This window comes from Dipodomys spectabilis, unplaced genomic scaffold, assembly GCF_019054845.1.
Source record: "Dipodomys spectabilis isolate Male_0828 unplaced genomic scaffold, ASM1905484v1 ptg000051l, whole genome shotgun sequence".
Lineage (NCBI taxonomy): Eukaryota > Metazoa > Chordata > Mammalia > Rodentia > Heteromyidae > Dipodomys > Dipodomys spectabilis.
Genome location: NW_024870728.1, coordinates 5,213,866 through 5,237,747, shown reverse-complemented (window position 1 = coordinate 5,237,747; position 23,882 = coordinate 5,213,866). Strand labels below are relative to the sequence as shown.

The 23,882-nt window shown below is 40.7% G+C and overlaps 1 protein-coding gene across 1 annotated transcript in view; it reads right to left on the bottom strand.

The window, feature by feature from the left end:
• Col4a4 (collagen type IV alpha 4 chain) overlaps nucleotides 1-23,882 on the bottom strand; it is a 129,953-nt gene that overhangs the window by 63,724 nt on the left and 42,347 nt on the right. The window contains exons 5-19 of the mRNA XM_042679354.1: nucleotides 23,301-23,435; nucleotides 22,097-22,141; nucleotides 21,192-21,308; nucleotides 18,669-18,737; nucleotides 15,716-15,751; nucleotides 13,752-13,814; nucleotides 12,938-12,973; nucleotides 12,707-12,748; nucleotides 8,440-8,520; nucleotides 7,711-7,764; nucleotides 7,362-7,421; nucleotides 6,197-6,241; nucleotides 5,845-5,898; nucleotides 4,963-5,032; nucleotides 4,344-4,448 (exon numbers count right to left, since the gene is read on the bottom strand). Coding sequence (XP_042535288.1) covers nucleotides 4,344-4,448; nucleotides 4,963-5,032; nucleotides 5,845-5,898; nucleotides 6,197-6,241; nucleotides 7,362-7,421; nucleotides 7,711-7,764; nucleotides 8,440-8,520; nucleotides 12,707-12,748; nucleotides 12,938-12,973; nucleotides 13,752-13,814; nucleotides 15,716-15,751; nucleotides 18,669-18,737; nucleotides 21,192-21,308; nucleotides 22,097-22,141; nucleotides 23,301-23,435 — 1,012 coding nt within the window. The remainder of the gene's footprint in view (nucleotides 1-4,343; nucleotides 4,449-4,962; nucleotides 5,033-5,844; nucleotides 5,899-6,196; nucleotides 6,242-7,361; nucleotides 7,422-7,710; nucleotides 7,765-8,439; nucleotides 8,521-12,706; nucleotides 12,749-12,937; nucleotides 12,974-13,751; nucleotides 13,815-15,715; nucleotides 15,752-18,668; nucleotides 18,738-21,191; nucleotides 21,309-22,096; nucleotides 22,142-23,300; nucleotides 23,436-23,882) is intronic.

Below are 23,882 nucleotides of genomic sequence, written 5' to 3'. Positions count from 1 at the left end.
AGACCCAGGGTGGGGAACGCAGGGAGGTGAGTGGTATTGACCTAAGGTTCAAAAATCTCAATTAGGGGCAAGGAAGGTGGCTCCGTGGTAGAGCGCTTGCCTTGCATGCATGAGGCTCTGGGTTCGATTCCTCAGCACCGCATAAGGAGAAAAAGCCTGAAGTAGTGCTGTGGCTAAAGTGGTAGAGCGCTAGCCTTGAGCCTTGAGGGACAGTACCTAGGCCCAGAGTTCAGGCCCCATGACCACCAACAACAACAAAAAAATCTCAATTAGGCAAGGTGAGGGAGTTATGGAGAAGTAATGTAGCCTGGTGGAGATGACAATACACTTGATGTTTCTAAGAAGATAGAGCTTTAAAAAAAACGAAGATAGAGCTTGACTGAATGGTCTAACCACACGTGTGTGTGTGTGTGTGTGTGTGCGTGTGTGTGTGTGTGTGCACGCACGCGCATAGTAACTATGTAGAAGTGACAAATATGATCATGAGAACATGGTGATCACTTCACAATTTACAGCAGAACTTCATGTTTATATCATGAGTAGGTACAATTTTCATTTTTTTCAGTCATGGGGCTTGAACTCGGGACCTGGGAGCTGTCTTTGAGCCCTTTTGCTCAAGGTTAGCACTCTACCACTTTGAGCCAAGCTTCACTTCCAGACTTCTGTGTGGTTAATGAGAGAGGAGTCTCATGGGGACTTTTCTGTCTGGGCTGTCTTTGAACTGCTATCTTCAGATCTCAGCCTCCTGAGTAGCTAGGATTACAAGCATGCACGACCAGTGCCCAGCTTAGATAAAATATTGATATCAAACATATATAAATAAAGCTGTTTTCTTTTTGCTGTTGTTTTCTTTTTTAAGGAAACTATTCCAGATGATGGCGCATAAAAGTGATAGGGGAATGCTGGGCCCAGTGGCTCAAGACTGTAATCCTCGCTATTTGAGAGGCAGAGGGCAGGGGATAGCAGGTGGAGGCCAGCTCTGATAGACAGATTGCAAAACTCCAATGCCAGCAGTGGTTGGGTGTGGTGGTGTGCTCCATATCCCCAGCTCCTGAGGAATGCCAGTTGTTGGGTGTGGATGGCACTCACCTGTCATTCCAACAACACAGGCGAGTGTGCAGTCAAGACCAGCTTGGACACACAGATACTATCTTGATAAGAACCAGTGCAAAAGGGGCTAGAGGCATGGCTCAAGAGGTAGAGAGCCTGCCCACCAAGCATAAGACCCTGAATTCAAACCCTACCATCATCAAAATAATGATTTTTAAAAAAAGAGGTAAGGAAAATGAGCCACATTTTAAAAGTTTCTTTTATTTTAGGCAGACTTCTAGCTATAAAGTATGACCTATATCTTAATACTCCAAATACATTGCATGAAATAAAAACAAGGAAAATTCAGTTTAAAAATTACTGAATATCCCAGGCTACCTCACCTCCTTCAAAACAATCAGACAAGTGGAAATGGACAGGTTTGAGGACTCAGATTTCTCATTCTTTGGGGTTACTGGATGAAAATAGATCTTGTTAACCTAAAATTAACATTTTCATGACAGTAAAAGTAATCTGAATAAAGCCATTAGCACATATTAACAGACATAAACATATGCTCACATCATCATTTATGCAGGACATAAAATACTTAATTCTCATAGTATCTCAGGTTGAGCCAGATGCTCAGAGGCTTATAGTTCGAACTTCACCTTTCCCTCTGTACTCATCAGAATCTTAAGCAGTCATTTAATTATTAACCTTTTCATCAGCCTCATAGGTGAGTCCATTAATCCACATAAGGAATTTAGTTCAATATCTAATGATGGCACATGCTCCGTGGATGCTCCATCAGGTTCAAAAAAGGTAAACAGGTAACACATTCGTAGGTTAACCTTGCTCTTGACTTCCTTCCAACCTTGCTCTTGACTTCCTTCCCCTTTTGCTGGTGTCCTTGACTTAGGTGTAATGGGAGGTCTCTGGCTGAGGGTCACTGCTTGTCACTGTCTGGCTGCATCGTCTTTGTAGCAGACTGAACTGCACAAAGATGTCCTCACAGCAGTTCTAGCTGCACAAGTTCTTTTAAAACCTGGGCATTTCCTGATCCAAAGGCAGGGTGTCACTCCCTCCTTGTGAACTGTCCCCTCTGATAAGTGGATCAGCTCCATCCTTGTGAGATAAAATGCTTGGGGACTTAATAAATAACTCACTTGCCCCAAAGATCCTCCCAATATCGTCAGGGCCTGAATGGAGAAAGAATCCACGTAGAGAGACTGAAACTAAATGAGAGATGAAGGAAATACATGCCCAGCCAGACTTGAACCTCAAGTCCCAGTATCTATGTGATTCTAAGAGTTTAAAAAACAACCTCTAAGTTCAGAATGCTCAGCTTAGCTAGACCTTCCTAAACTCTTGAACTATAGAAAGAGTGAGCGGTAAATATACATAGCTTTTGTTTCAAGCCACTAGGTTTGGGGTAATTTGCTCAGCAATAGACAACTGGAACTTGTCAGTAATCAGCAAAATAGCATAGGGGGTGTGGGTAAGTTAATGATTTTATTCTTGGGTGCATATGTCCTAGGAGCTCACTTGTATTTGTAAACATTACCTTTTCTCTTTAAAGAAACCTGAAAAATTCACACTTCATAGATTAAGGCACAGTAAATTTAGGCCACCTATCAAAAATATTAGGAAGTTTCACTGTGGCTGAAGTAGTAGACTGCTAGCCTTGAGCTCAGGCCCTGAGTTCAAGCCCCACCACAGACAAAAAGAAAAAGAATATTAATAGATGACACAATGAGTCTTTACTATGTCTCACGCTGTATTGTAAGGATTATGGACATATACCTTCTGCCAGTCCTAACAAGGCTCCATCTTGCAGACAGAAAAATTGAGGTACGGTGAGGTTCAATAAATGCTTACAATTGCACATCTTGTAAGCAGTAGAAATTTCAATGGTTTCCTTCATATCACAAACTCCCACATGGAGTTTGTACAGACCCTAATAACGAAAGCTTGATTTGAAGACAACTAATCAAACAAATTGTAGTTAGAGTTGAATAGCTCAAGACACTTCTTAGGACATCTCAGTAAATATAACAACAACCATCAGCTGGAATAAATTGTACTTATCCAAGACTTGCCTTCTCCCAGGCCTAATCAGCTCTCTGAGTTCACAGAAGGAAAATATCCTACAAATTCTTGTTGCTAATTTTAGAAGTATTAACCAGCCTGGTTCCCAAAGAGAGGGAACCAGCTTGGTTCCCTCCAGGTGGCGCTGTGATACTTCTTAGGATTTTCATCAGGTGTCACTCTGACCTAGAGTTTGCATGGGATTTGTTCCTATTTGGGTGAAAGATTAGGAGATGCTTTTAAAAAGATACATCTGAACTAAAATTTTACATCTTGAGCATAAGTTTTCTTTGATAATTTCACATAGGAAATGTAAATTGGGGCCCAGGTGAATGGTAAGAATTATAAGAGTGCTTGTTAACAAGGAGAGATTTCTACAATGGTAGGTAAAGAGGAAACACTGTAATATATTAATCCTAGTGGCAGTTCCAATTTTGTTGTTGCTGTTGCTTGGCATTGGGGTTTGAACTCAGGTCCTAGGAGCTGTCCCTTAAGTTTTTCTCTCACCTCCATTTCTGGCTTTTTGGTGACTAATGGAAGATAAGAGTCTTACGGACTTTCCTGCCTGGGTTGGCTTCAAACTGCCACTGTCAGATCTCAGCCTCCTGAGTAGCTCGAATGGATTGCAGGTGTGAACCACTAGTGCCTTGTTTCCAGTTTCAAGTCTTATCTATAGGTGATAGTTTGGGAGAGGTGTCTTACAGAAATATAGTCCTCATAATATCCCTGTTTGGCTAAACTTTAGAACCTGTATTTCTTCCAAATAAATGATTGATTAGTTTGAGTTCAGTGATTAACTTGGCTACATATTAGAAATGCAGAAGCACTCTTACAATAGCAGAACCTAGTATTGCAGGTTTTATTATTATTATTATTATATTACTGTTATTCTTAATTTTTTGTGACAATCCTGGGACTTGAACTCAAATCCAAGGCCCTGTCTCCAAGCCATTTTTCTCAGTGCTCTAACACACATGGAGCCACAGCTCCACTTTTGGCTTTTTGGTGGTAATAGGAGTCACACAGACTTTCCTGCCTGGGCTGGCTTTGAACCTTGATCCTTAGGTCTTACTTTATTAGTACCTAGGATGACAGGCATAATAAGCCAATGGGCATCCATCACTTTAAAAGTTTCCTAAAGCGATATTATGAGCTTGTGCTGAGGATTACTCAGGTGGATGTGATGTCTGAAATCAAATACATTAAATGCAATGGATCCATACCTGGACAAGCCACCCCTGGTAGGCCGGGGGGGCCTGGGGGACCTGGTGGTCCTATGGCTCCCATTTCTCCCTGGCGGCCTGGGCATCCTGGGTCCCCTGTAGGACCTGCCAGAGACAAGAATAAACACATGTCTATGTACATTGTAAAATTCAGACTCAAGGACTTCTGTGAGGTTCGGTGATGTGCAATGTCTAGTTCCTCCCCACCATTCCAGTGGAGTATCTCAGATTGAATCCCCTTCAGCCAGCCTTTCTCTGCAGACCCATGGACTTTGAATAGAGCTCCCAGATACCAATAGCCCCCTTCCTGTTCAGCATTTTGGCAGGAGTTAGTCAAATGATCTCATGCACTGTTTAACAGCGACAAAACTACTTTCTGAAAGATAACATAATCAACATCCAAGCATGCATCATATAAAAGTGGATGTCTTATACTAGTAGATACAAACTCAGATGCCCATTTAAACATGAACGTATAGAATTACGTCTTGATGCTAATATTTGTGTGTTTTGCCTGCATAATGTGAAAGCTACAGGAACACTGGGCCAAACTCTTTGGTGTGAGCCACTCAAATCCCATTTCTGTATGAAGTGTGGAAGAACTGAATGGAATGCAAACCTTTAAGAGGGACGGGCGGGGTTACCAAAATGCCTGGTGGTCCCGGATGTCCACGTTCTCCAAGGTCCCCCTAAAATTATTCATTCACTTACTTTTCTTAGAAATAATGGTGTCATCTGACGTTAAACAAACAGTGGGAGAGCCATAGCACCTTCATTTTAAGAAAGTAAAGATTAGGCTGACTGTGAAGATGAATGATTTCACAGAGTTCAAGGAAAAGCAAAGATGCATCCAATCTCTTACCTGCACATGCAAATAAGCAATGAACTGACAAAGCTCTCACAAAAGCAAATAATTAATACCAATGAAATTATTCCATGATCATAAATTAAATACCTCTGAAATTTCTTGGTTTCTTTGATATACTATGAGAATCAATGTCTAAGATGGAATGCCAGTAAAAAATGGTTTATTCACCCAGCAAGATCTCAGTCTCCATTTTCTTCTAGTATGAAAATACTGTCTGTCTTAATTATGTCCCCTGAGGGCCACTGTGTTTTGTCCTGATCCAGTGCTGAGTGTGTAGTTACACACAGTTTAAACAGAAAATAAACAATGCTGTGGTAAAAACTGCAGTCCGCTCTAAAACTCTCTGTGTTTCCATTCTCAATATCCTTGGATCCCATGCAATGTTTGAAATTATTATTGTTATTCACTTTCAAAAGAATTAGTTCTCAACTATAAACAAACATGCTAGCATGGCAATTCATATGAAAATAAGCATATGTGACATGCATATTTCATAAATATGTACCAGTGGTGTGTACAAATTTAACTCTGGCTCTTTTAAAAGTTCTATTTGATTCTGTGAAATATTTTTAAAACTGCATTTGATAACGTAAGGGTTATAAAATTTTATCTTATGTAGGCTCACTTTTTTACCTTTGGGCCACGTAATCCAAATAGCCCGGGCTCTCCAATCTGTCCTTGTTCTCCCTTCAAACACACAGAAACATGTATTTTTAAACAAATGAATAGGGTTGGGTAGCAAATTACCTCCTCCTCATTTAATTCGAATCAGAATGCTCACAGAAACTGCAAACTCTTAACACTGCTCTGAGTTGCATCTGAGAGTTCTGCTTTGGCATCCACAGCTAAATCCTGCAATTCGTGAAGTGAATGTATCTGCCTTTCCTTTCCTTTAATGACTAACATGCAATCGTACTTCTGAATAAGACTGACCTGCATTTACTAATGGAATGCATTCATCACCTCTGTAATGAGGAATGCTTACCTTTAATCCTGGAAAACCAGGTGACCCATGGGAGCCAGGAACACCCTAAGAAATTAAAGGAAAGGAAGAGTTAAATAACAACGCATCAGTTCTTTTACCTCACCAGTTACACACACACACACACACACACACACACACACACACACACACACACACACACACACAGAGTCTTGTTTGCAAAAATGGTTGAAGTAAAGGAAATAAATATGAAATTGTTCCATTTATTTGCCTATTGGGACTGTAATTTATATTTCATTTTATTCAAATAAATTATGCCATTGCCAGAGCTTTAATTAAGAATGTACTTTCCAGAAAGTGGAAACATGCTTGGGAAAGCACACAAATAAAGGGGGAAGGGGAGCCAAGTACAGTCATTATATTCAATGTACATTTTGTAGAAATTTAACTATGTAACTTGAGGGTAGGGAGGAGAGAGGGAATTGGGGAGAAAGGTAAAAGGGGTGACATTGACCAAGATGCATTATACTCATAATCTGATTTATGGAATTGTAGCCTCTTTATAACTACTCCATAATGAATTTTCTTTCAAAGAGAATGAACTTTTGTCTTTACTTCTCTTTCAGTGCTAATATATCTAACCTATTGCACTTAGTCAAATACCTTTAAAATTACTGTAATACATTTATCTGGAAATTAGTAGTTGTTCTCTGTACCTTCAGCAATAAAAACATCCATAGAAAGCAATATTGCCCCATTCAGTAGCAAATCTAGCTTGATGGATGTTCATGCCATCTGGGGACTGACCTCTGTATACCCCATGTGACACCCCATTACTGACATGTGTGGGGTAATCCTTTTGGTCTGACATGGTACATTTTTTGTTAGCTGTTTCCCTTGGATTAGTGCTTTGATTGATGAAATAAATATGCAGAAATTCACCATCCCAAGTACCTACCACACTAGCACTGAACAAGACAGCAGATTCCCAGAGTCCTGACACTTGCTGCCGTTCTTTCTACATTCTACGCATTTATTTCATCTAAATGCTATTAAGCGAAAGAATTCCCTGAGACATGGCTCTAGCACACAGTTCAACTGAGACAGTCTCCATCTTGGAACATATAGGATGACAGATCTAGTCTTACAAATCTGTGTAAGAGCATTGATTCCAAATCCACTGGTGTGAATAACAGATGATCTTTACCCGAGGTCCTGGGAATCCAGGAAGACCTTTCTCTCCTTTTATCCCAATACCAGATTCTCCCTTAAAAAAAAAAAATGGCAAGATTTAGAAGGTGCAAGCAACAATAGTTCACCAATACAGAGAGTAAAAACAATGAAAAATAAGCTAGGACGGTGATAAACTTATAGAGAGAATTAAAACAAAAGTCTTATAGGATTATAATAAAAAATTCTTGAGATAGATACATACAAACATAATGCATATCTATATTGATAAAAATTAGCACTTGCAATAATGATAAAGATTGCACAAAATGAAATTTTGAATTGAGGTATCATTTTATAGAAATAGAAAAAGGAACTTAAACTACCTTGGGTCCTGGTGGTCCTGGTAATCCAATCATTCCAGGAAGTCCTTTTATACCCTAAAAATCACAATGAACAAGATGTTACTTCTTATTATGTAGCATGGTGCATTCCATCTTCTTTTAGACACCATCTCCTTTGTCAATGTGTTTCTTTTTTGTTAAATAAAGAATTCAATTAGCAATTAATCCTTAAGCATACTTGTGACCTTGACTCCTTTTCAGGTCGATGTGAGAAGTATATGAGTCACAGAGGTGGACCACCATGAAACCATGAAAATGTAGCCACCAAGGGAAGTGGTTCCTTTTGAGCAAGGTAGAGGGATTTAACCAATCATTCCATAGGAACAACAGAATTGGTATATGACATCAGTAATAGCAGTTTTGGAAGCTGACAGAGGAAATTAATATTTGCCCCCAGATCTATTGCGTCCCCAGCCTTATACATTTGTTATCTTGTCAGTTCTTAAAACACCAAACCCATCCATGACATTCGAAGGACAACTTAAATTGAAATGGTATTTGTAAGACTCAGTGTAATGGAGGACTTGGCACAATTTGGCAGTCTACAATCAGTCTGTTAACTCAGCAGCTAGATAGACTCGAGGCCATGGAAACTTTCAAGAATTTAATGAAAGTGCCAGCCTGTTAAGGCAGCTTTGAGGATAATGTGGTGAGACATATAAGGTGCTTTTATCGCTACTTTATGAGGTAACATATGAATTGGGGGCTTACCTTTTCTCCTTTATAGAGAGAAGCATCGGGTGGTTCTATCAATAGGGTGGGTCCAGGAGAACCTTGCTGGCCAACTTCACCCTTTAAATAAAATCAAGAGATTATGAATTGCATATTAATTTATGCTTCAAAGTAAGACTTTCACCCATGTATGATATAATAAGGCTTCTAGTTCTGTATTTCATGAATTTTAATATATAAATCTTGGAAAATATCTCATGTACTTTAGAATATTTGTTGTTTCTTATTTAAAATTTAATATACTTATGGCTAAGCATAAAATATAAAAAAGCATGCTAGCAGCTCATGCCTGTAATCCTCACTATTTGGAAGGCTGAGAATGGGAGGAAAATAGTTCCTGACCAACTAAGGCAAAAAATTGTGTAAGCCCCACCCCATCCCAAGTCATAGCTCTGCACTACACTGCTCAACTGTCATCTCAAGCAATGTGGAAAGCTGAGACTGGGAAGGCCAGGGTTTCAACCAAGCCCAGACTCCCTCTCCCCTAAAAAAAAAAGTCCATGAGACTTCATCTCCACAGAGGGAAGCAGGCTATGATGGGGAACCTCTGCAATCCCAGTGCTGTCAGAAAGCCTAAAGTAGGTAGATCGTAGTTCCAGCACATGCCCGTGCAGAAATGAGACCCTATCTCAAAATAAGCAGCAATGAACAGATCTAGAGATGTGACTTCATTGGCAGAGTACCAAATTAACAAGCAAGAGAATCTGAGTTTAAACTCTAGTAGTGCATATATATTTTTTCACACACAAACACACACACACATATGCATACATTCTTCCACTCTTCCTCTCTTCATTTGTCTATCCCTCTCCTCTTGAGAGAGGTCCCTTTCTGATCTTGGCTACTGGGTGATCTAAAAGCCCCAATGACTTTCTCTTCTTCAAAATTTGGTAATTGTTCTCCTACTGCTCTATTGGATGTTTTCTATGGCTTTAGTCACCATATCTCTTCATATATGCCCATGATTTCTTTCCTCTTCCTTTTTTGGTATGTCAGTTTTGGGTTTGAACACAGGGTTTGGGTGCCATCCCTGAGTGCTTTTGCTGGAGGCTAGCATTCTACCACTTTGGACCACAGATCCACTTCTATGCCCATGATTTCTAAGTTTAGTCTTTTAGTAGATCCCTGAAATTCTTGCAAAGTTCCAGTATTTCTTTGGTTCTTTTCTACTTATTTTACTGTGTTTAATCTATCTCTAAGTCCTAAAATTATGAGTTTTATTTCATCTACTATGTCAAAGAGGCTTTCTAATTTATTTTTCTGAGACTTCAATTTGATTATTTTTCAGGATTTTTCTTAGTTGAGATACATTTTCATGTCTTGCTTTAAAGGAAATTTCTATTTACGCCATTCATTTGTTTATATGGGTCTTCTTTGATCTCTTTTAGCTGGTTAGCTATATTCTCTGTATGTGTGTGTGTGTGTGTGTGTGTGTGAAAATATATATGCACTACTAGAGTTTAAACTCAGATTCTCTTGCTTGTTAATTTGGTACTCTGCCAATGAAGTCACATCTCTAGATCTGTTCATTGCTGCTTATTTTGGGATAGGGTCTCATTTCTGCACGGGCATGTGCTTGAACTATGATCTACCTACTTTAGGCTTCCTGACAACACTGGGATTGCAGAGGTTCCCTATCATAGCCTGCTTCCCTCTGTGAAGATGAAGTCTCATGGACTGCTTTTTTAGGGGAGAGGGAGTCTGGGCTGGATTGAAACCCTGACCTTCCCAGTCTCAGCTTTCCACATGGCTTGAGATGACAGCTGAGCAGTGTAGTGTGTGTGAATGGTATTAAGAGAATTGAGGGGTGGATGGGGTTGAGAGAAACAGAAGGGAAAATGATTAAATGGATGATGATAATCAAGATGCACTGTACTCATAAACCAGCATGCTGAAACAAAACTTCTTTGTATGCCCACTTGAAGTTAATAAAATTATAAAATAAAAATAAGAAGGACCTCTCCATAATACATTATAACCAAAATAATGAGCACAGAGAACAAGGAAAGAACACTGAAAATTGTAAGAGAGTAAAGTCTTATAACTAAACTGGGAAACCCATCAGAATAACAGATTTCTTACTAGAAACCCTAAAAACATAAAGGGCTTAACTTTCAAACATTGAACGTTAACAACCCATAATGCTCTTCTTAGCAATGCTACTATTCACAACTAAAGGATAAATGAGATGTTATATGACAAAAACTAAAGATATATATTGTGTATGTGCGTGTATCAGAATAACACAACCTAATAAGTATATGAGCATAATGTAAAATATGCAAGGTAATTATTTTTTTTTATTTTTAAATTATGATTATAGTTGTGGGGATTTTCCAACTATACTAAATCTTTTTCTGAATCCTGATATTTTCAGTGCTTGTCAAATAAACATATCATAAGAACATACAGTGATTTATGAGTTATTCCAGTCTGGGTAGATTTATTTTCTTTCTAGCTTATATCAATAAATTAGGTTATTTCTTATTTATTTTCAGTAATGTTTAAAACACAAGATGCCATACATAAGTAACTAACCAAAAGGGTTTTTTTGTTTGTTTTTGTTTGCTTTTTATTGGGGCTTTAAAATGCTTTTACAGTACAGTTATGAAATTTCACTTTTAATTAGATGCCCTTTGTATGCTTTTGAATATCACTATTATTGGACAGTTAAAGTTATCTTCTGTTTCTGACATATGCTCTGAGTCAGGCATCTGTTTGCCAGCTAGGCTGTATTACTTCGGAGAAGTTTCTTAACATATTTCTCATCTCTACTTTTTAAAATTCCTCTAAACCTCACATTTTTGCTCTATGATATTGATGATAATTCTGGTTCACTTCAAGGTATTTTGCTGAACGCATGATACATTTGACAGGCTTATAGCCATCTATAAAGATGAATGAAGTTCCATTGTCTTAATTTTTAGATCACTTAAAGGGTCACCACATCACTCAATATTTCCACATTTTTCTATAGCCTGAGCTTGCAAATACATCCGCTGGCCTCAGCCCTGAAGACCACTCAGCCGGTAATGCCTTCGGGCCTTGCCACATCTCAGGGGTGGGAGGCTTCCAGAGCCAAAACAAAGTAATCCCAGGGACTGAGACTCCTCAAGTTTGAACACTATTGTCTGACTGTATGTTCTTTTAGTCATGTCTCTAAGTCAATGGTTCTAAAGGTTTGGACACACACACACACACACACAGAGGAACATTTGGTAAGTCTTGACATAGTGCTGTTGATGTACTCAGGGGCATAGGCCGCTGCTAGTGTTGAGTGAATAGAGACCACAAACACCTCTAAGCATCCTATCTTTGACAGTTCTGTTGCTCTATTAAACATCTTTACCATAGTTTAACCATGCTGGAACTTCATGAGAGTGGGTACCAGTCTGCCTATCTTGTTAAATGTCCACAGTCAGTATCAAGCTTAGCATGGCACAGAATGGAGGCTTGGTATCTATTTCTAATGTTGAAAGCCACTTGCCTCCCATTGGACACTGAATTAATTATATCTAGATAACCCATTATTTTCACTCTGTGTGTGTGTGTGTGTGTGTGTGTGTGTGTGTGTCTGTCTGTCTGTCTGTCTGTCTGTGTGTACCAGTCTCAGGGTTTGAACCAACAGCCTGGGAGCTGTCCCTGAGCATTTTTTTTTTAAATTTTATTTTATTTTAATTGAGTCCCTGAGCATTTTTTGTGGTAGCACTCTACCACTTCTAAGTGTTTGGTGATTAATTGGAAATAAGAATCTCATGGACTTTTCTTCCTTAGGCTGGCTTTGAATCATGATCCTCATATCTCAGCCTCCTGAGTAGTTAGGATTACAGGCACGAGCCATTGGTACCTGGCTCACTCACTTATTAAAATCTTCTCCTCACGCTCAGGCTTCCACAGAAAGGACTGTGACTCAAGAGAGGGAGGAGGAGGCAGGAAGGATAGTGGGAAGGAGATGTTACTAAACGTCTGTGGCTCAAGTTACTTTATATTTTTTTTTATTATCTTTCTTGCCATGTTGAAATGTGTCATCTAAAGGAACCTGAACTCAGTGTAAGCTGTGTCGGAGCTGTCATTTACAAGTCAAGGCAAATGGTGGCATAATAATTGAGCAGAGAGAAAAATTCTCAGCCATCAAGTTGGGCGGTGACCAGATTGTGAGCACAGCTAAATAATAACCCAAATAACCGCCATTACAGGATGATGCACATCCCCTACACTGTGACCTCCGTGCCAGGCTGTTCCTTACCGGGTCTCCCATTTGCCCTTTCACTCCCACACCAGGATTGCCCTGAAAAAGAGAAGAAAATCAATCTAATTGCTTTTGAATTAAAAAAAAAAAAACAATAAAAAATGAGGACCTCTATGGAGTTCATTTAAACACTTAGAAAATCTGATAAGGGGAAAGATGTCATTCTAACAAGCATCCTCGATGAACTCTTTCAATGTGCATGCGTTGTATATTTGTATCAGGACTTGCCTTCAACCCTGGGCTCCCAGGATGACCCGGAGGTCCCTAAATCAAAGACAAAATAAACAAACACATAAACAATCAGCCATAGCTTATCTAGATGTGTGTTTATTGGTTGTCTCAAGTTTCTATTTAGGAAACACTCGACTTTAAAATAGGCACGACATGACCTCTCTCTTATGTAAGAGCTTTAATAAATTGATCTCATGGAGGTAGTCAGAATAGAATAGAATAGTTGTCATCAGCCACTAGGAAGGCTGGAGCGGAGAGAAGCAGGTAGGAAGAATGCTTGGTTGCTGTGTACACAACTGTGGTTGGGAGATTTAGCTTCTCGCCTTCTGTAGCACAGAAGGGCACCACCGTCAACAATAATTTATTGCATATTTTAAGGTGGCTGCAAGAGAGGATTTAAAAGTGTTTCTGACATAACGACAAATGTTTGAGATCATCGTATGCTACTTGCCACGATTTGATCAGTTCACCTTGTTTGCCCATGTCCAAACCTCATCTTTGTATCTATGACCATGTATACTTTCAGTGTCAACTAACACTTAAAAAGTACACAATGGATCTTTGCCCATGACTTTTTGGCATGGATGTGCTACTGGGCTGTGGAAATCTCACTTCAGTGGCTTATTCCTGGCGAGACCTGTGTGTAAAGACAGAGTCCTGCAGATAAAGTGGGGGTAGGCAGAATCCCCCAAATATAAGCTCTCAAGGGGGCTGCCCGTGCCTGACCCAATGCTGCACTTCTGTCTTTACATTTTATCCAAACGTTGATGCTGGGTTTCTAGACAGACAGCGTTTGTGGCGTTACACTCACCGTGAGCCCCGCTGCACCGGGGTAGCCCCTGGGGCCCACTGGTCCTGGCGGACCCCTAGATCCCTAGACAGGACAAAATCAGCACATTAAAAAAATATAAGCTGCATTCATAACCTAGATCCCTAGACAGGACAAAATCAGCACATTAAAAAAATACAAGCTGCATTCATAACAAGAGCCGCCTTGTAATCCCAGGTGGATTGAAACCCCCAACACAATGAATTCCCTCCATCCATGCTCAGCTGGAGAATCTTCCACAGACCTGGGACTGCCTGAACTTTTTGTAGATCTGACAAACCTGGTTGTGAAGACACAGAGAACCATAGACTTTCAAAAATAAATACATAAAACTGTCACAGTGAAGGTTAAGAGGAAAGGAAACTCAAATTGGATGCTAGTGCCTCCTGCTTGTAGTCCTAGCTGCTTAGGGAATTGAGATCTGTAAGATCCCACAGTTCAAAGCCAGCCTGGGGGAGAATTTGCTAGACTCTATCTTCAAAATAACCATCAAAACAGCAGGACTAGAGGCCTGGTTCTACAGGTAAAGCATCAGCCTAGGAAGAGTGAGGCCAGGTTCAAACCCCAGGACCATGGAAAGAAAAATCAGAGAAAACTTGTTCTTAGCGAAATTCCACACGTATTACTATTTGTACATATATTAGAAGGATTAAAATATTAGTACCAGTTAACATTAATAGTTAAATAGTAATACATTTATATTTTAATACTGTTTTGTAATATGCCTCTTACCAAACTGGTAAAGACCGTTGTGGATAGAAACACAATGATCCCGATTTAAGATGAAGACGGTCCACCATACACAGTTTTTATATCATATCATTTTCACAGGCACCCATTAGGATGAAAAGGTTCTAGCAGGGCAGCCTGGAAGGGTAAAGAGAAACCCTTGCTTGACTGGCGGGTCGAATGGTTTGAGTGTAATGCCGCACCCTCTCTAGGGAGAGGGACTCCTGCTCATTGTCCCAAAGTCATCTCATTTATTGCACAGGGCTGGGCCTCAGCAGTGTTAAGGAAAACAATGCAAGGAAGTCATCGTCAATAGCCAGAAACACAGAACAACATGATAGATTAACCAGCAGGAGGCAAAACTGCTTTCAATTTCAATCCCAAAAACATTGATGCATGGGAGATTAATATAATCAGTGAATTACAAGTTACAGGAAGGCAGATATAATATATGGTCACTGATTTGGCAGGCAAAGGAAGTACAGAGAGATAGGGCAAAATTACTTCCCCTTCCAATGCCTATGTAAGGAGATCTACCTATGCACATGTACAGTCACAAGCAGACTTACTTTCCTACTACTTAGGAAAGTAAAAAGGGTTTACAAACATCTGAGCAACACCAAATGATCGTTAAGAGAGGAAATGCCAGTGGCTCACATATGCAATCCTGAAGTAGAGCTGTGACTTAATTAAGTGGTTCGCCACTAGCAGCAGGTAAACTCCAGTTCTCTCTCTCTCTCTCTCTCTCTCTCTCTCTCTCTCTCTCTCTCTCTCTCTCTCTCTCTCTCTCTCTCTCTCGCACCAGGAGAGACCTCCAACCTACAGCCATAGGCCTGCTCTTTCTTTGTCTCTCTGACTCTGTCTCTATCTCTGTCTCTGTCTGTCTCTGTCTCTGTCTCTGTCTCTGTCTCTCTCTCTCTCTCTCTCTCTCTCACACACACACACACACACACACGATAGAGGAGAAGGTAAGGTGTAGCTAACTGAAAAACTAAATTCGGAAGCTTGCTTTGGTGCACGTAAGCTGTGTTATCTCACACTGATTCCATTCTCTGTTCTCACTGTCTTGAAATTCTCAATGTTTGGACTACACTTTTGTTTTCTGTTAGGTAGACCTCACAAATTATGCGGCCAGTTCTGCTGGGTTTAAAATCTAGTGTACACATTGGACTGTTGGAATAGGAAATCGCAGCACATGATGTGCTGGGGAGACTTACTGGTAAGCCAGGAGGTCCTGGGTCCCCGGGGTCTCCCTGCAATGATAACAGTACATTGTTTGACAAGGGCATGACAGATTTTTTAAACTATGGATCGTGTGAACAATGTTTTTAAAAATATGCACAGAAATTATTTGGATTCTTCTAATGGTGTTCAATTTTTCCGGCGATGAGAATACACTGGGCAAGTGCATCGATAGGCCTCCAATCCTCCTTCTCCTCAATGGGAACCGCAACGAAATGGTTGGAAGTCATGACCACTTAGAACAGAGGCGAGAGTTGTTTTGTCAGTTTAAATTACTCGAAATTCTCCACCTAAAGATGGTGTTTCCTCACAAGCCTACCTGGCCCCTTGGGACCAGCCTACAATGATGTAAAGGAATGTGTGGGGAGAGTTCCTCACACCTCTAGCTGTCCGCATCTGATGCTCGTGACTCAGCCCAGGCTCAGCTGCTTTAACAGGGGCACTCATGCATCTTCTCTCAGGTACAGGTGCTTTCTAATGTGAATTATTAGCTATAAAATAAAAGTCTAGGCTTTGAACACTTTTGAGTTGATAGTGATTTCTGTGGCATTCAGGTCATTTACAATGTTGTTCAACCAAGACCACCATCCATCTACACAATGTCTTCATCTCGCCAGTGGAAACTCTATGGAAATATAGTTGATTCAAGGAAGACCTCAAATAGTGTGATTCCTTAGAAAGGAGAAATCAAAGTGAAGCACAACAAACCATTAGGAAGTGGTTATTTGGAAGGGGTGGGAGTGCCAGTGGCTCACGCCTGTAATCCTAGCTACTGAGGAGGCTGAGATCTGAGGACTGAGGTTCAAAGCCAGCCGGGGCAGGAAAGTCCGAGAGACACTTATCTCCAATAAACAACCAGAAAACCGGAAGTGGCGCTGTGGCTCAAGTGGTAGAACACTAGCCTTGAGCTGAGGAGCTGAGGGACAATGCCCAGGCCCAGAGTTCAAGCCCCACGATCAACAAGAAAGAAACCAAGAAAGGAAGGAAAGAAGGAAGGAAGGAAGGAAGGAAGGAAGGAAGGAAGGAAGGAAGGAAGGAAGGAAAGGAGTGGGGTAGGCTCAACAGGAAAGGGGGTAGATAAGTAAAGAGGACTTGAGGGAGGAAAATGAAGACAAGAATCCAATGTATACCCTACACAATTAAGAAGAGCAAGGGAAGGGTTGGGGAGGGGAGAAATGGGCGAGAATGTTGAAAGGGGTGACATTGATCAAGATATGTCGTATTCATACATTGCTTTGTTAAATGGCAACTCCTTTGTACAACTACTTTAAAATAATAGTAAATAATAATGATAAATAAAATACTCTATTAATCCCCAATGCCAAGTCACTCTGGGCATCATTCTACTGTCTGTCTCTGAAACTGAATATTCTAGGAAATTTAGGCCGTGGAATCTGGTATGGCCATTCTTATTAAAGATCTTCTGTTTAGGCCTGAGATAAGGAAGTCTCTAGACTTCTCTCCCCTTCTGTCTCACTTCTTTTTGGTTGTCTCTTCTATGGCTATCTTTCTTGTTTTCTATTGTTTACTATCTATCTCACTTGTTTGTTGTTTTGTCACTGGGCATGATGGCATCCGGTTTCATACACATTGGTGCATATATCAGAATTTCCGTCTTTTTTAAAGGCTGAATCATATTCATTTATATAGATAGACCTACATTTGATTCTTGTGATCATCTATCCACCTTTGACAAACCATGAGGCAACTTCTATCTTTTGGCTACTGTGCACATGCATTGTGCCTCTGCTTTCAACTGTTTTAGTGACATGCCCAGAAGTTCCTGAATTATACAGTAATCTTACATTTAATATTTTGAAGAATTGCCACATTTTTTTCTATAGTAGCTGTACTATTTTACATTCTCATCTAAAATGACACACTATTGCTGACATTGTTTTATTTTGTTTTTTGCTTTTTCTAATAGCTACCTAAATGAATGTGAAGTATGTGAAGACTCTTAAAAAAGAATATTGTATAATTCTTTATGAAGGTTACTGTATAATTCTTGTAAGCAAGAGAAGTCTTTCCAATATGTGATATTGGTTCCTAGAATACCCTGTGGGATGCTGAGTTTACTACAATATTGTTGAAGTTGCAGTGAAAGCTGTAGTTCTTGCTGTTGGCTGTGTGTAGATGGACAGCTGCATCCTCTTCCAACGGGACAGAACTCAGGCTCTCAGAGCAACAATCTATAACTCATTTTATTCCTAAGAGAAAAAGAGCATCTGGAAAATGGACTGTTTCTCTTTGCTTTTCCACTCATCGCCCTTGTACCTGGTTGAAACATGGCTTCTCAGATTTGGGATGAAGCGGCCCCTCGAAACCTTATTTCTGAATATTCCTGTATGTCTTCCCCTGCTTAAAGCACACAAGCATTCCTTTGGGAGAGTGCTAAAAACTTTCTAGAGTGTTCAAATTCCATAGTGGTAACTTTCATTGTTCTAGATGGCACCATGCAAATGTTAGCAATCAGTAGCCAACACCAAGGGGTTGTTCTTCCCTAGGGAATATCTGTTAATAGCTGGTGACATTATCGGTGCGGGGGGGGGGGGTGGAGGCAGGGTGGGGAGGGAGGAGGAGGAAAGCACTGCCAGTGAGGGGGGCAGGGTAAGGCTGCAAGGCCTGACATTCTGTAATGCTCAGGATCTGCACCAAAATACTGGTAGTGACCAGCTTGCCAAACCTTGACATCAAAGTGTGCTTGCAACTCTGAACTGCTGGTGGCGCTGTGTTGCTGTAGTCATAGTGACAGAAGCCAGTGTCTTCACACAAGAAGTAGATACCCATCTTGGTGTGTCCAGGCAATGACAAAATTCATCCTGATTGACACTGAGCAGGAAACCCCTATCAGTGTACTTCCTGCATGGTTTACCACTTTGAGGGGAAGAAAATTCACCTAATACTCACAATTGATGTACTACTTACCTGAGTACCTTTAATGGCACCAGCAATGAACACTGAATTTCCTTTTTCACCACGTTCTCCAGGAAGGCCCTGAAAATAAAACATTTATGTAAGTGGAGAAAGTGCATTATTATGGCAGGATTTTTTTCATATGAAATATTAGTGAACAATAAAACTAACATTGCAACCATTATTCTGGTAGAGTTTTATCTTCCTAAAGTTCTCATATACAATTCCTCCATATTTAATTGCCTCTGTTTAGGAATTCCCAAGGCAGAGTATCCACTAATATATAGATATTCATGAATTTTTCAGCAGAAACATTGGATTTTTTTCTTACAATATAATGATTAGGCATTATTCTTTTTAAATGCCCAATTTTATTATTTTAATTCATGCTCTAGAAATAGTATAAAGAAAAGCATATGTCCATTTCAGTATTTACATTCCAAACAGAGCTTGCACATCCTTTGTAAAAATAACTTAAAAAAGATGATATGTTCCTTTTAGGAGGTTTTTGTATATAGGTGCTGGTTGGTTATCTTTAAAAAGTGAATGAAATAGCTCAATGTACTCTTCCAAGGCTTTCTTGTGTCTCATCTTAATCTCCTACTTAATATCTTAATGTATCTTAACTTGGTTGCCACCTAAACCTTCTATCTTCTCCATATGTCAAGCTTCTATGAAGGACACACATTTCAAAGTAGCTCTTCACACAGGGTGCTTGACTCTTAGGAAATTACACCAACAGCTTAGTTGAGTCAAATCAGCTTCTGCAGGTAGTGCTAACTTCCTGTGGTTCCAATCTGCATAAATTTCAGTCCCACAATTAAATAATACCAGTCCTCCAACAACATGACTTGAATTTCAATCCCGATTACTACTGAAATTAGTTGAGTCATGACATAAAATGCCAACTCCACTGTTAGCTCATTGGTCTCCAAATTGCTATATAACTAACAGAGGCCAATCATAAGTCTTGAATGATTCGGTAGAGAAGGTAGGCATCCTCACATTACACAAAACATGTCAGATAACTCAGGGGACCATTGTGCACACCAGTACTGCTGTCTACAAGCCACCAGCGGGAATTCCTGCTTTCATGAACTGCTGATTCAGGAGAATTAGGTTCCATCCAACTTGAAGAGTTTAAGACACATGCATTCAACAGACTGCACTGGACTACTCAATGCTTGAGTTTGAGAGCCTCGGGTGGTTAAAAAAATCTTTTAGAAATGGAAGATGATTGTGGCTCCTGTGTCGTAATGAAAATAAGGTGGGGGAGGGAGTGGGGGGTGGGGGGGAGGGGGGAGTCTGTAAAAGCTTTTTGAGTTCTATATCCAGATAAGTTCCTCATAGGTCTGAAACACAAAGAAGACTTGTGAAGAAGAATTGGATGACTCTGCTTGAAGAATGAAATCTGAAGCACAATATTTAATGAGAGAAGGGAAAGGGCTGAAAACTAGCCACAGAAAATCTGTTTTGAAGAGACAAGTGATCTCTGCTCTTTAAGTGACGAAAAGAGAAAGAAAACAAACACAAAAAAATTGGAGGACACATGAAGTATAGAAAAAGAAGGGCATGTAAGGAAGTACCCTTGCTGAAGTTAAGCCCAATTTTTTTAAAAGAAAACCAACAATGAAGAATAGTAAATTTATCGTCAAGTGTCAACAGTGTCCACTGTTAAGAACGGACATCCATTCCGAATCCTTCTCTAATTTATCTTCTTTAATTACACGAGGCCACAGAGATTGAAAAACAAAAACAGAACCTTGATCTAGTGTGATGGTGCGTGCCTGCCATCACAGCCACCAGGAGGCTGAGGGGGAAGAGCATGCATGCAAAGCCAGGGTGGGCTACATGGTGAGGCCACGTTGTGTGAAATAAAAGGAGGAGGAAGAGGAAGAGGCTTCTGTAGGTGGGTGGAAGGGAAGTTCCACCTAGGAGACATGGAGGACAGAATGGCGGAGAGACCCAGTGTATGGTCATTCTGCTGCCACTTCCACATAGGAAACTGTCGGCTGGTGTCCCGATATGGGGTACGAGGCATTAGTACAAGAGCAGCTGCCTGACAGAGTCAGGCAGAGTCAGCCCCCTCCCCCATGCTGGGCCCCAAGTCTCACTCCTACAGCCATTACAACAAAGGCAAACTCCTCTATTAAATACCTTTATGCTCGGCTTTCTAGGGGCGCTCAGACATGTCTGCAGTGAACCCTCCTATGTTTTGCTACCTGGCCCCTCTGCTCCTTTTCCTTACTATCCGTTCTCTGTACAGAGACAGCTTAAAGAAGCAGCCATAGGATTCTTTCTTCCTTGAAAGCATCAGTGTCTTTGCAAGAAGCAATGAAGAAAATCCAATCTCTTGTGCAGTCTACAAAGCCTTACATGTTCAATCCTGCCTGCTGTCTAACCACCTCCTCCAGCCACACTCCCTGAGTTCACAGATCTCCAGGTACTCTTGCATTAACTCTGCTTTTAACCATGCCAGCCTTTTCCTACTGTAGGCCTTCTCACACCCGATGAGCTGCCCTGTGGGTGTCTTACAGGGGGGCCTCCGAGGCCTGGTACTCCCCTTTCTCCTGGAAATCCAGGATCACCTCTTGATCCATTGTAGCCATTCAAGCCAGGTTTTCCTCTCGATCCAGGAGGCCCTGGGTGACCCTACAGAAAACAAAAGTGAAGCCTTTTTATTTACTTATTTACTTGTTTATTTATGCAGGAAAATCCCTAACACCAAGGTTACATGCTATGGGTCCCAAATTCTGGCCATGGTAGCTCGCACGTTAACTTGTTTAAGTTCATGCAATTTCCTTCCCTGTCTAAAAGTGCCATGTGTCATAGGAAACCCAAAAGTACAGATCTTGTCCTGCATCCAAATTTGAATTAATTTACTCTGGATTATTCTGAGAGATTTGAGAGGCAATTTTTTTTCAAAGCCTTCCATTCCCTTGTCTCCCCTTCCCCCACTACAAAAATAAATCCCCTCCTCTCATTTAATTTTTGTATTAAAAGTGAAAGTCTCTACTCCACTAGCAATTTTTGAAAATAAATTTCATTAAGACCATATTTTATTTCCAGAAGACTGTGTTTTATATGACAATAAATCTAACTCTGATTTTGGAGGTTTTTTTCCCCTAATCTGTTTGAAACCCTTGCTGACTGAGCAAAATCCAAAGACCCTTTCATGTGTTATGTATTCCATGTACTTCTCATATACAAACATGGAAAAAAATTTAAGTTTGCCTGATAGGTATGCTTTTTGACTATGTGGTTTTATGGGTTCTAAAATATATCCCCCCCCCCCACCTCGGGCTGGGATGTAGCTCAGTGGCAAAGTGCTTGCCTAGCAAGTGCAACGTCCTGGGTTCAATCCCCAGTACCAAAAAAGAAAAAAAAATACAGTTAAAATATATCCCCCTTCTTCAAAAATAAAAAAGGAGAATACGTACAGGTATTCCGCCCAAACCTGGAAACCCAGGAATGCCAGTTGGACCCTAGAATTACAACATATAAAACAAAAGCATAAACATTACTAAATTATTAGACTAGCAAGCTGATTTACTTGAAAATTGGGACTCATTTGAAACCTCTTACTGGTCATGATCATTTGGTCTTTCCATTGATGAGTTAATATGCTGTCATTTGAGAAACGATTCTTTGTACTTTCCAGTGTGCATTTGATTTAAGTCAGCAATTCAGCTTTTCAGAGCAATAGCCTAGTAAACATGACCAACAGTATCTTATAGGACTGTTTGTACACTAACACTGCCAAATTTGGGGCACAATCTCAAATTATCAGCAGGAAATGAGTTCTAGCTTTGCAGTGGTATACTATGCAGATTTAAAGGGATAAATCTAACCTGAAGAAGGTAATGAAGAATTATCTTTAAATCATAGTGCTGGGGCTGGGAAGGTGGCTCAGTGGTAGAGTGCTTTCCCTGCATACATGAGGCCCTGGTTTGATTTCTCAGCACCACATAAGCAGAAAAAGCCCGAAGTGGCATTGTAGCTCAAGTGGTAGAGCACTAGCCTTGAGCTGAAGAGCTGAGGGACAGCGCCCAGGCCCTGAGTTCAGACCCACGACTGACATCATCGTCATCCATCATCATCCATCATCCATCATCCATCATCATCATCATCATCATCATCATCATCAAAATCATAGTGCTGAGTGATAAAAAAAAAAAAAAAACAAGACAGTGTGATAACACGTGAGAAAGTATTAGGCTTTTTCTGTTTTGATCTGTTGTGTTGGTCCTGGGGTTTGAACTCAGGACCTGAGCATTGTCCCCAAGCTTTTATTCTCCAGCTAGTGCCCTACCACTTGAGCCACAGATTATTTTGGTAGTTTATTGGAGTTAAGAGATCACGGACTTTCCTGCCCATCAGCTCCTCCGATCTCAGCCTCCTGAGTAGCTAAAAGTACAGGCTTGAGCCACCAGCTTCCTGAAGGTTTTTGTTTTTAAGCCTCTAAACAATGCACCTGCTCAATGGCACACACTTGGGGGTTTAAACACACAGAGAAGGTCCAGAAGGACACCGTTCTCTATACAGGGGCTAGGATGGGAGAGTTGTTACTGCAGAGGAGTTTGGATGGATTTCATTGAACAACAGGGCACCGAGTGCCTTGAAGAGGCTGCAGAAGCTACTCACCTTGTCTCCTTTCTCCCCCACGGCTCCAGGAGGGCCGGCGTCACCCCTTAGACCCTTCTCTCCTGGAATCCCAGGGGGTCCTGGGGGTCCCAGGGGCCCTATGGGACCCTGAGGTCCCAGTGGTCCTGGTTGGCCCTGAAAGGAAGGACATAAGAGTTAACAGATCACGGCACCTAAGGACAAGAGTTAACACTTCTTATGACAAACAGTATGGTGACGACCTCCCAAGCATTATTCATCCTACGAGGCTGTAGAGATGAAGAGTAGAGGATCAGAAAGGCTAAGAAATGTCTCCAAGGACACACACACAAGGAACTGTGGGCATGGCAGTTCATTATGGGGGCTGTTTGCAGAGCTTGAGTCTTCCGGTCACTGGACTTCCTCCTTGTGAGTAGTGCAGTGCTGGTATTATGCATGTGAATCGCCATGCACTCTGGCAGTCTCGCTACCAGCAGCTCATTATAAACCTTCCATCTCTCTATCCAAATGGGGGCTTTTTGGTTTGCTTTTGTTTGTGCTGGTACTGAAACCAAGATATTTTCTTTTTTTTTTTTAATTTAATTTTATTTTATTTGAGAACAT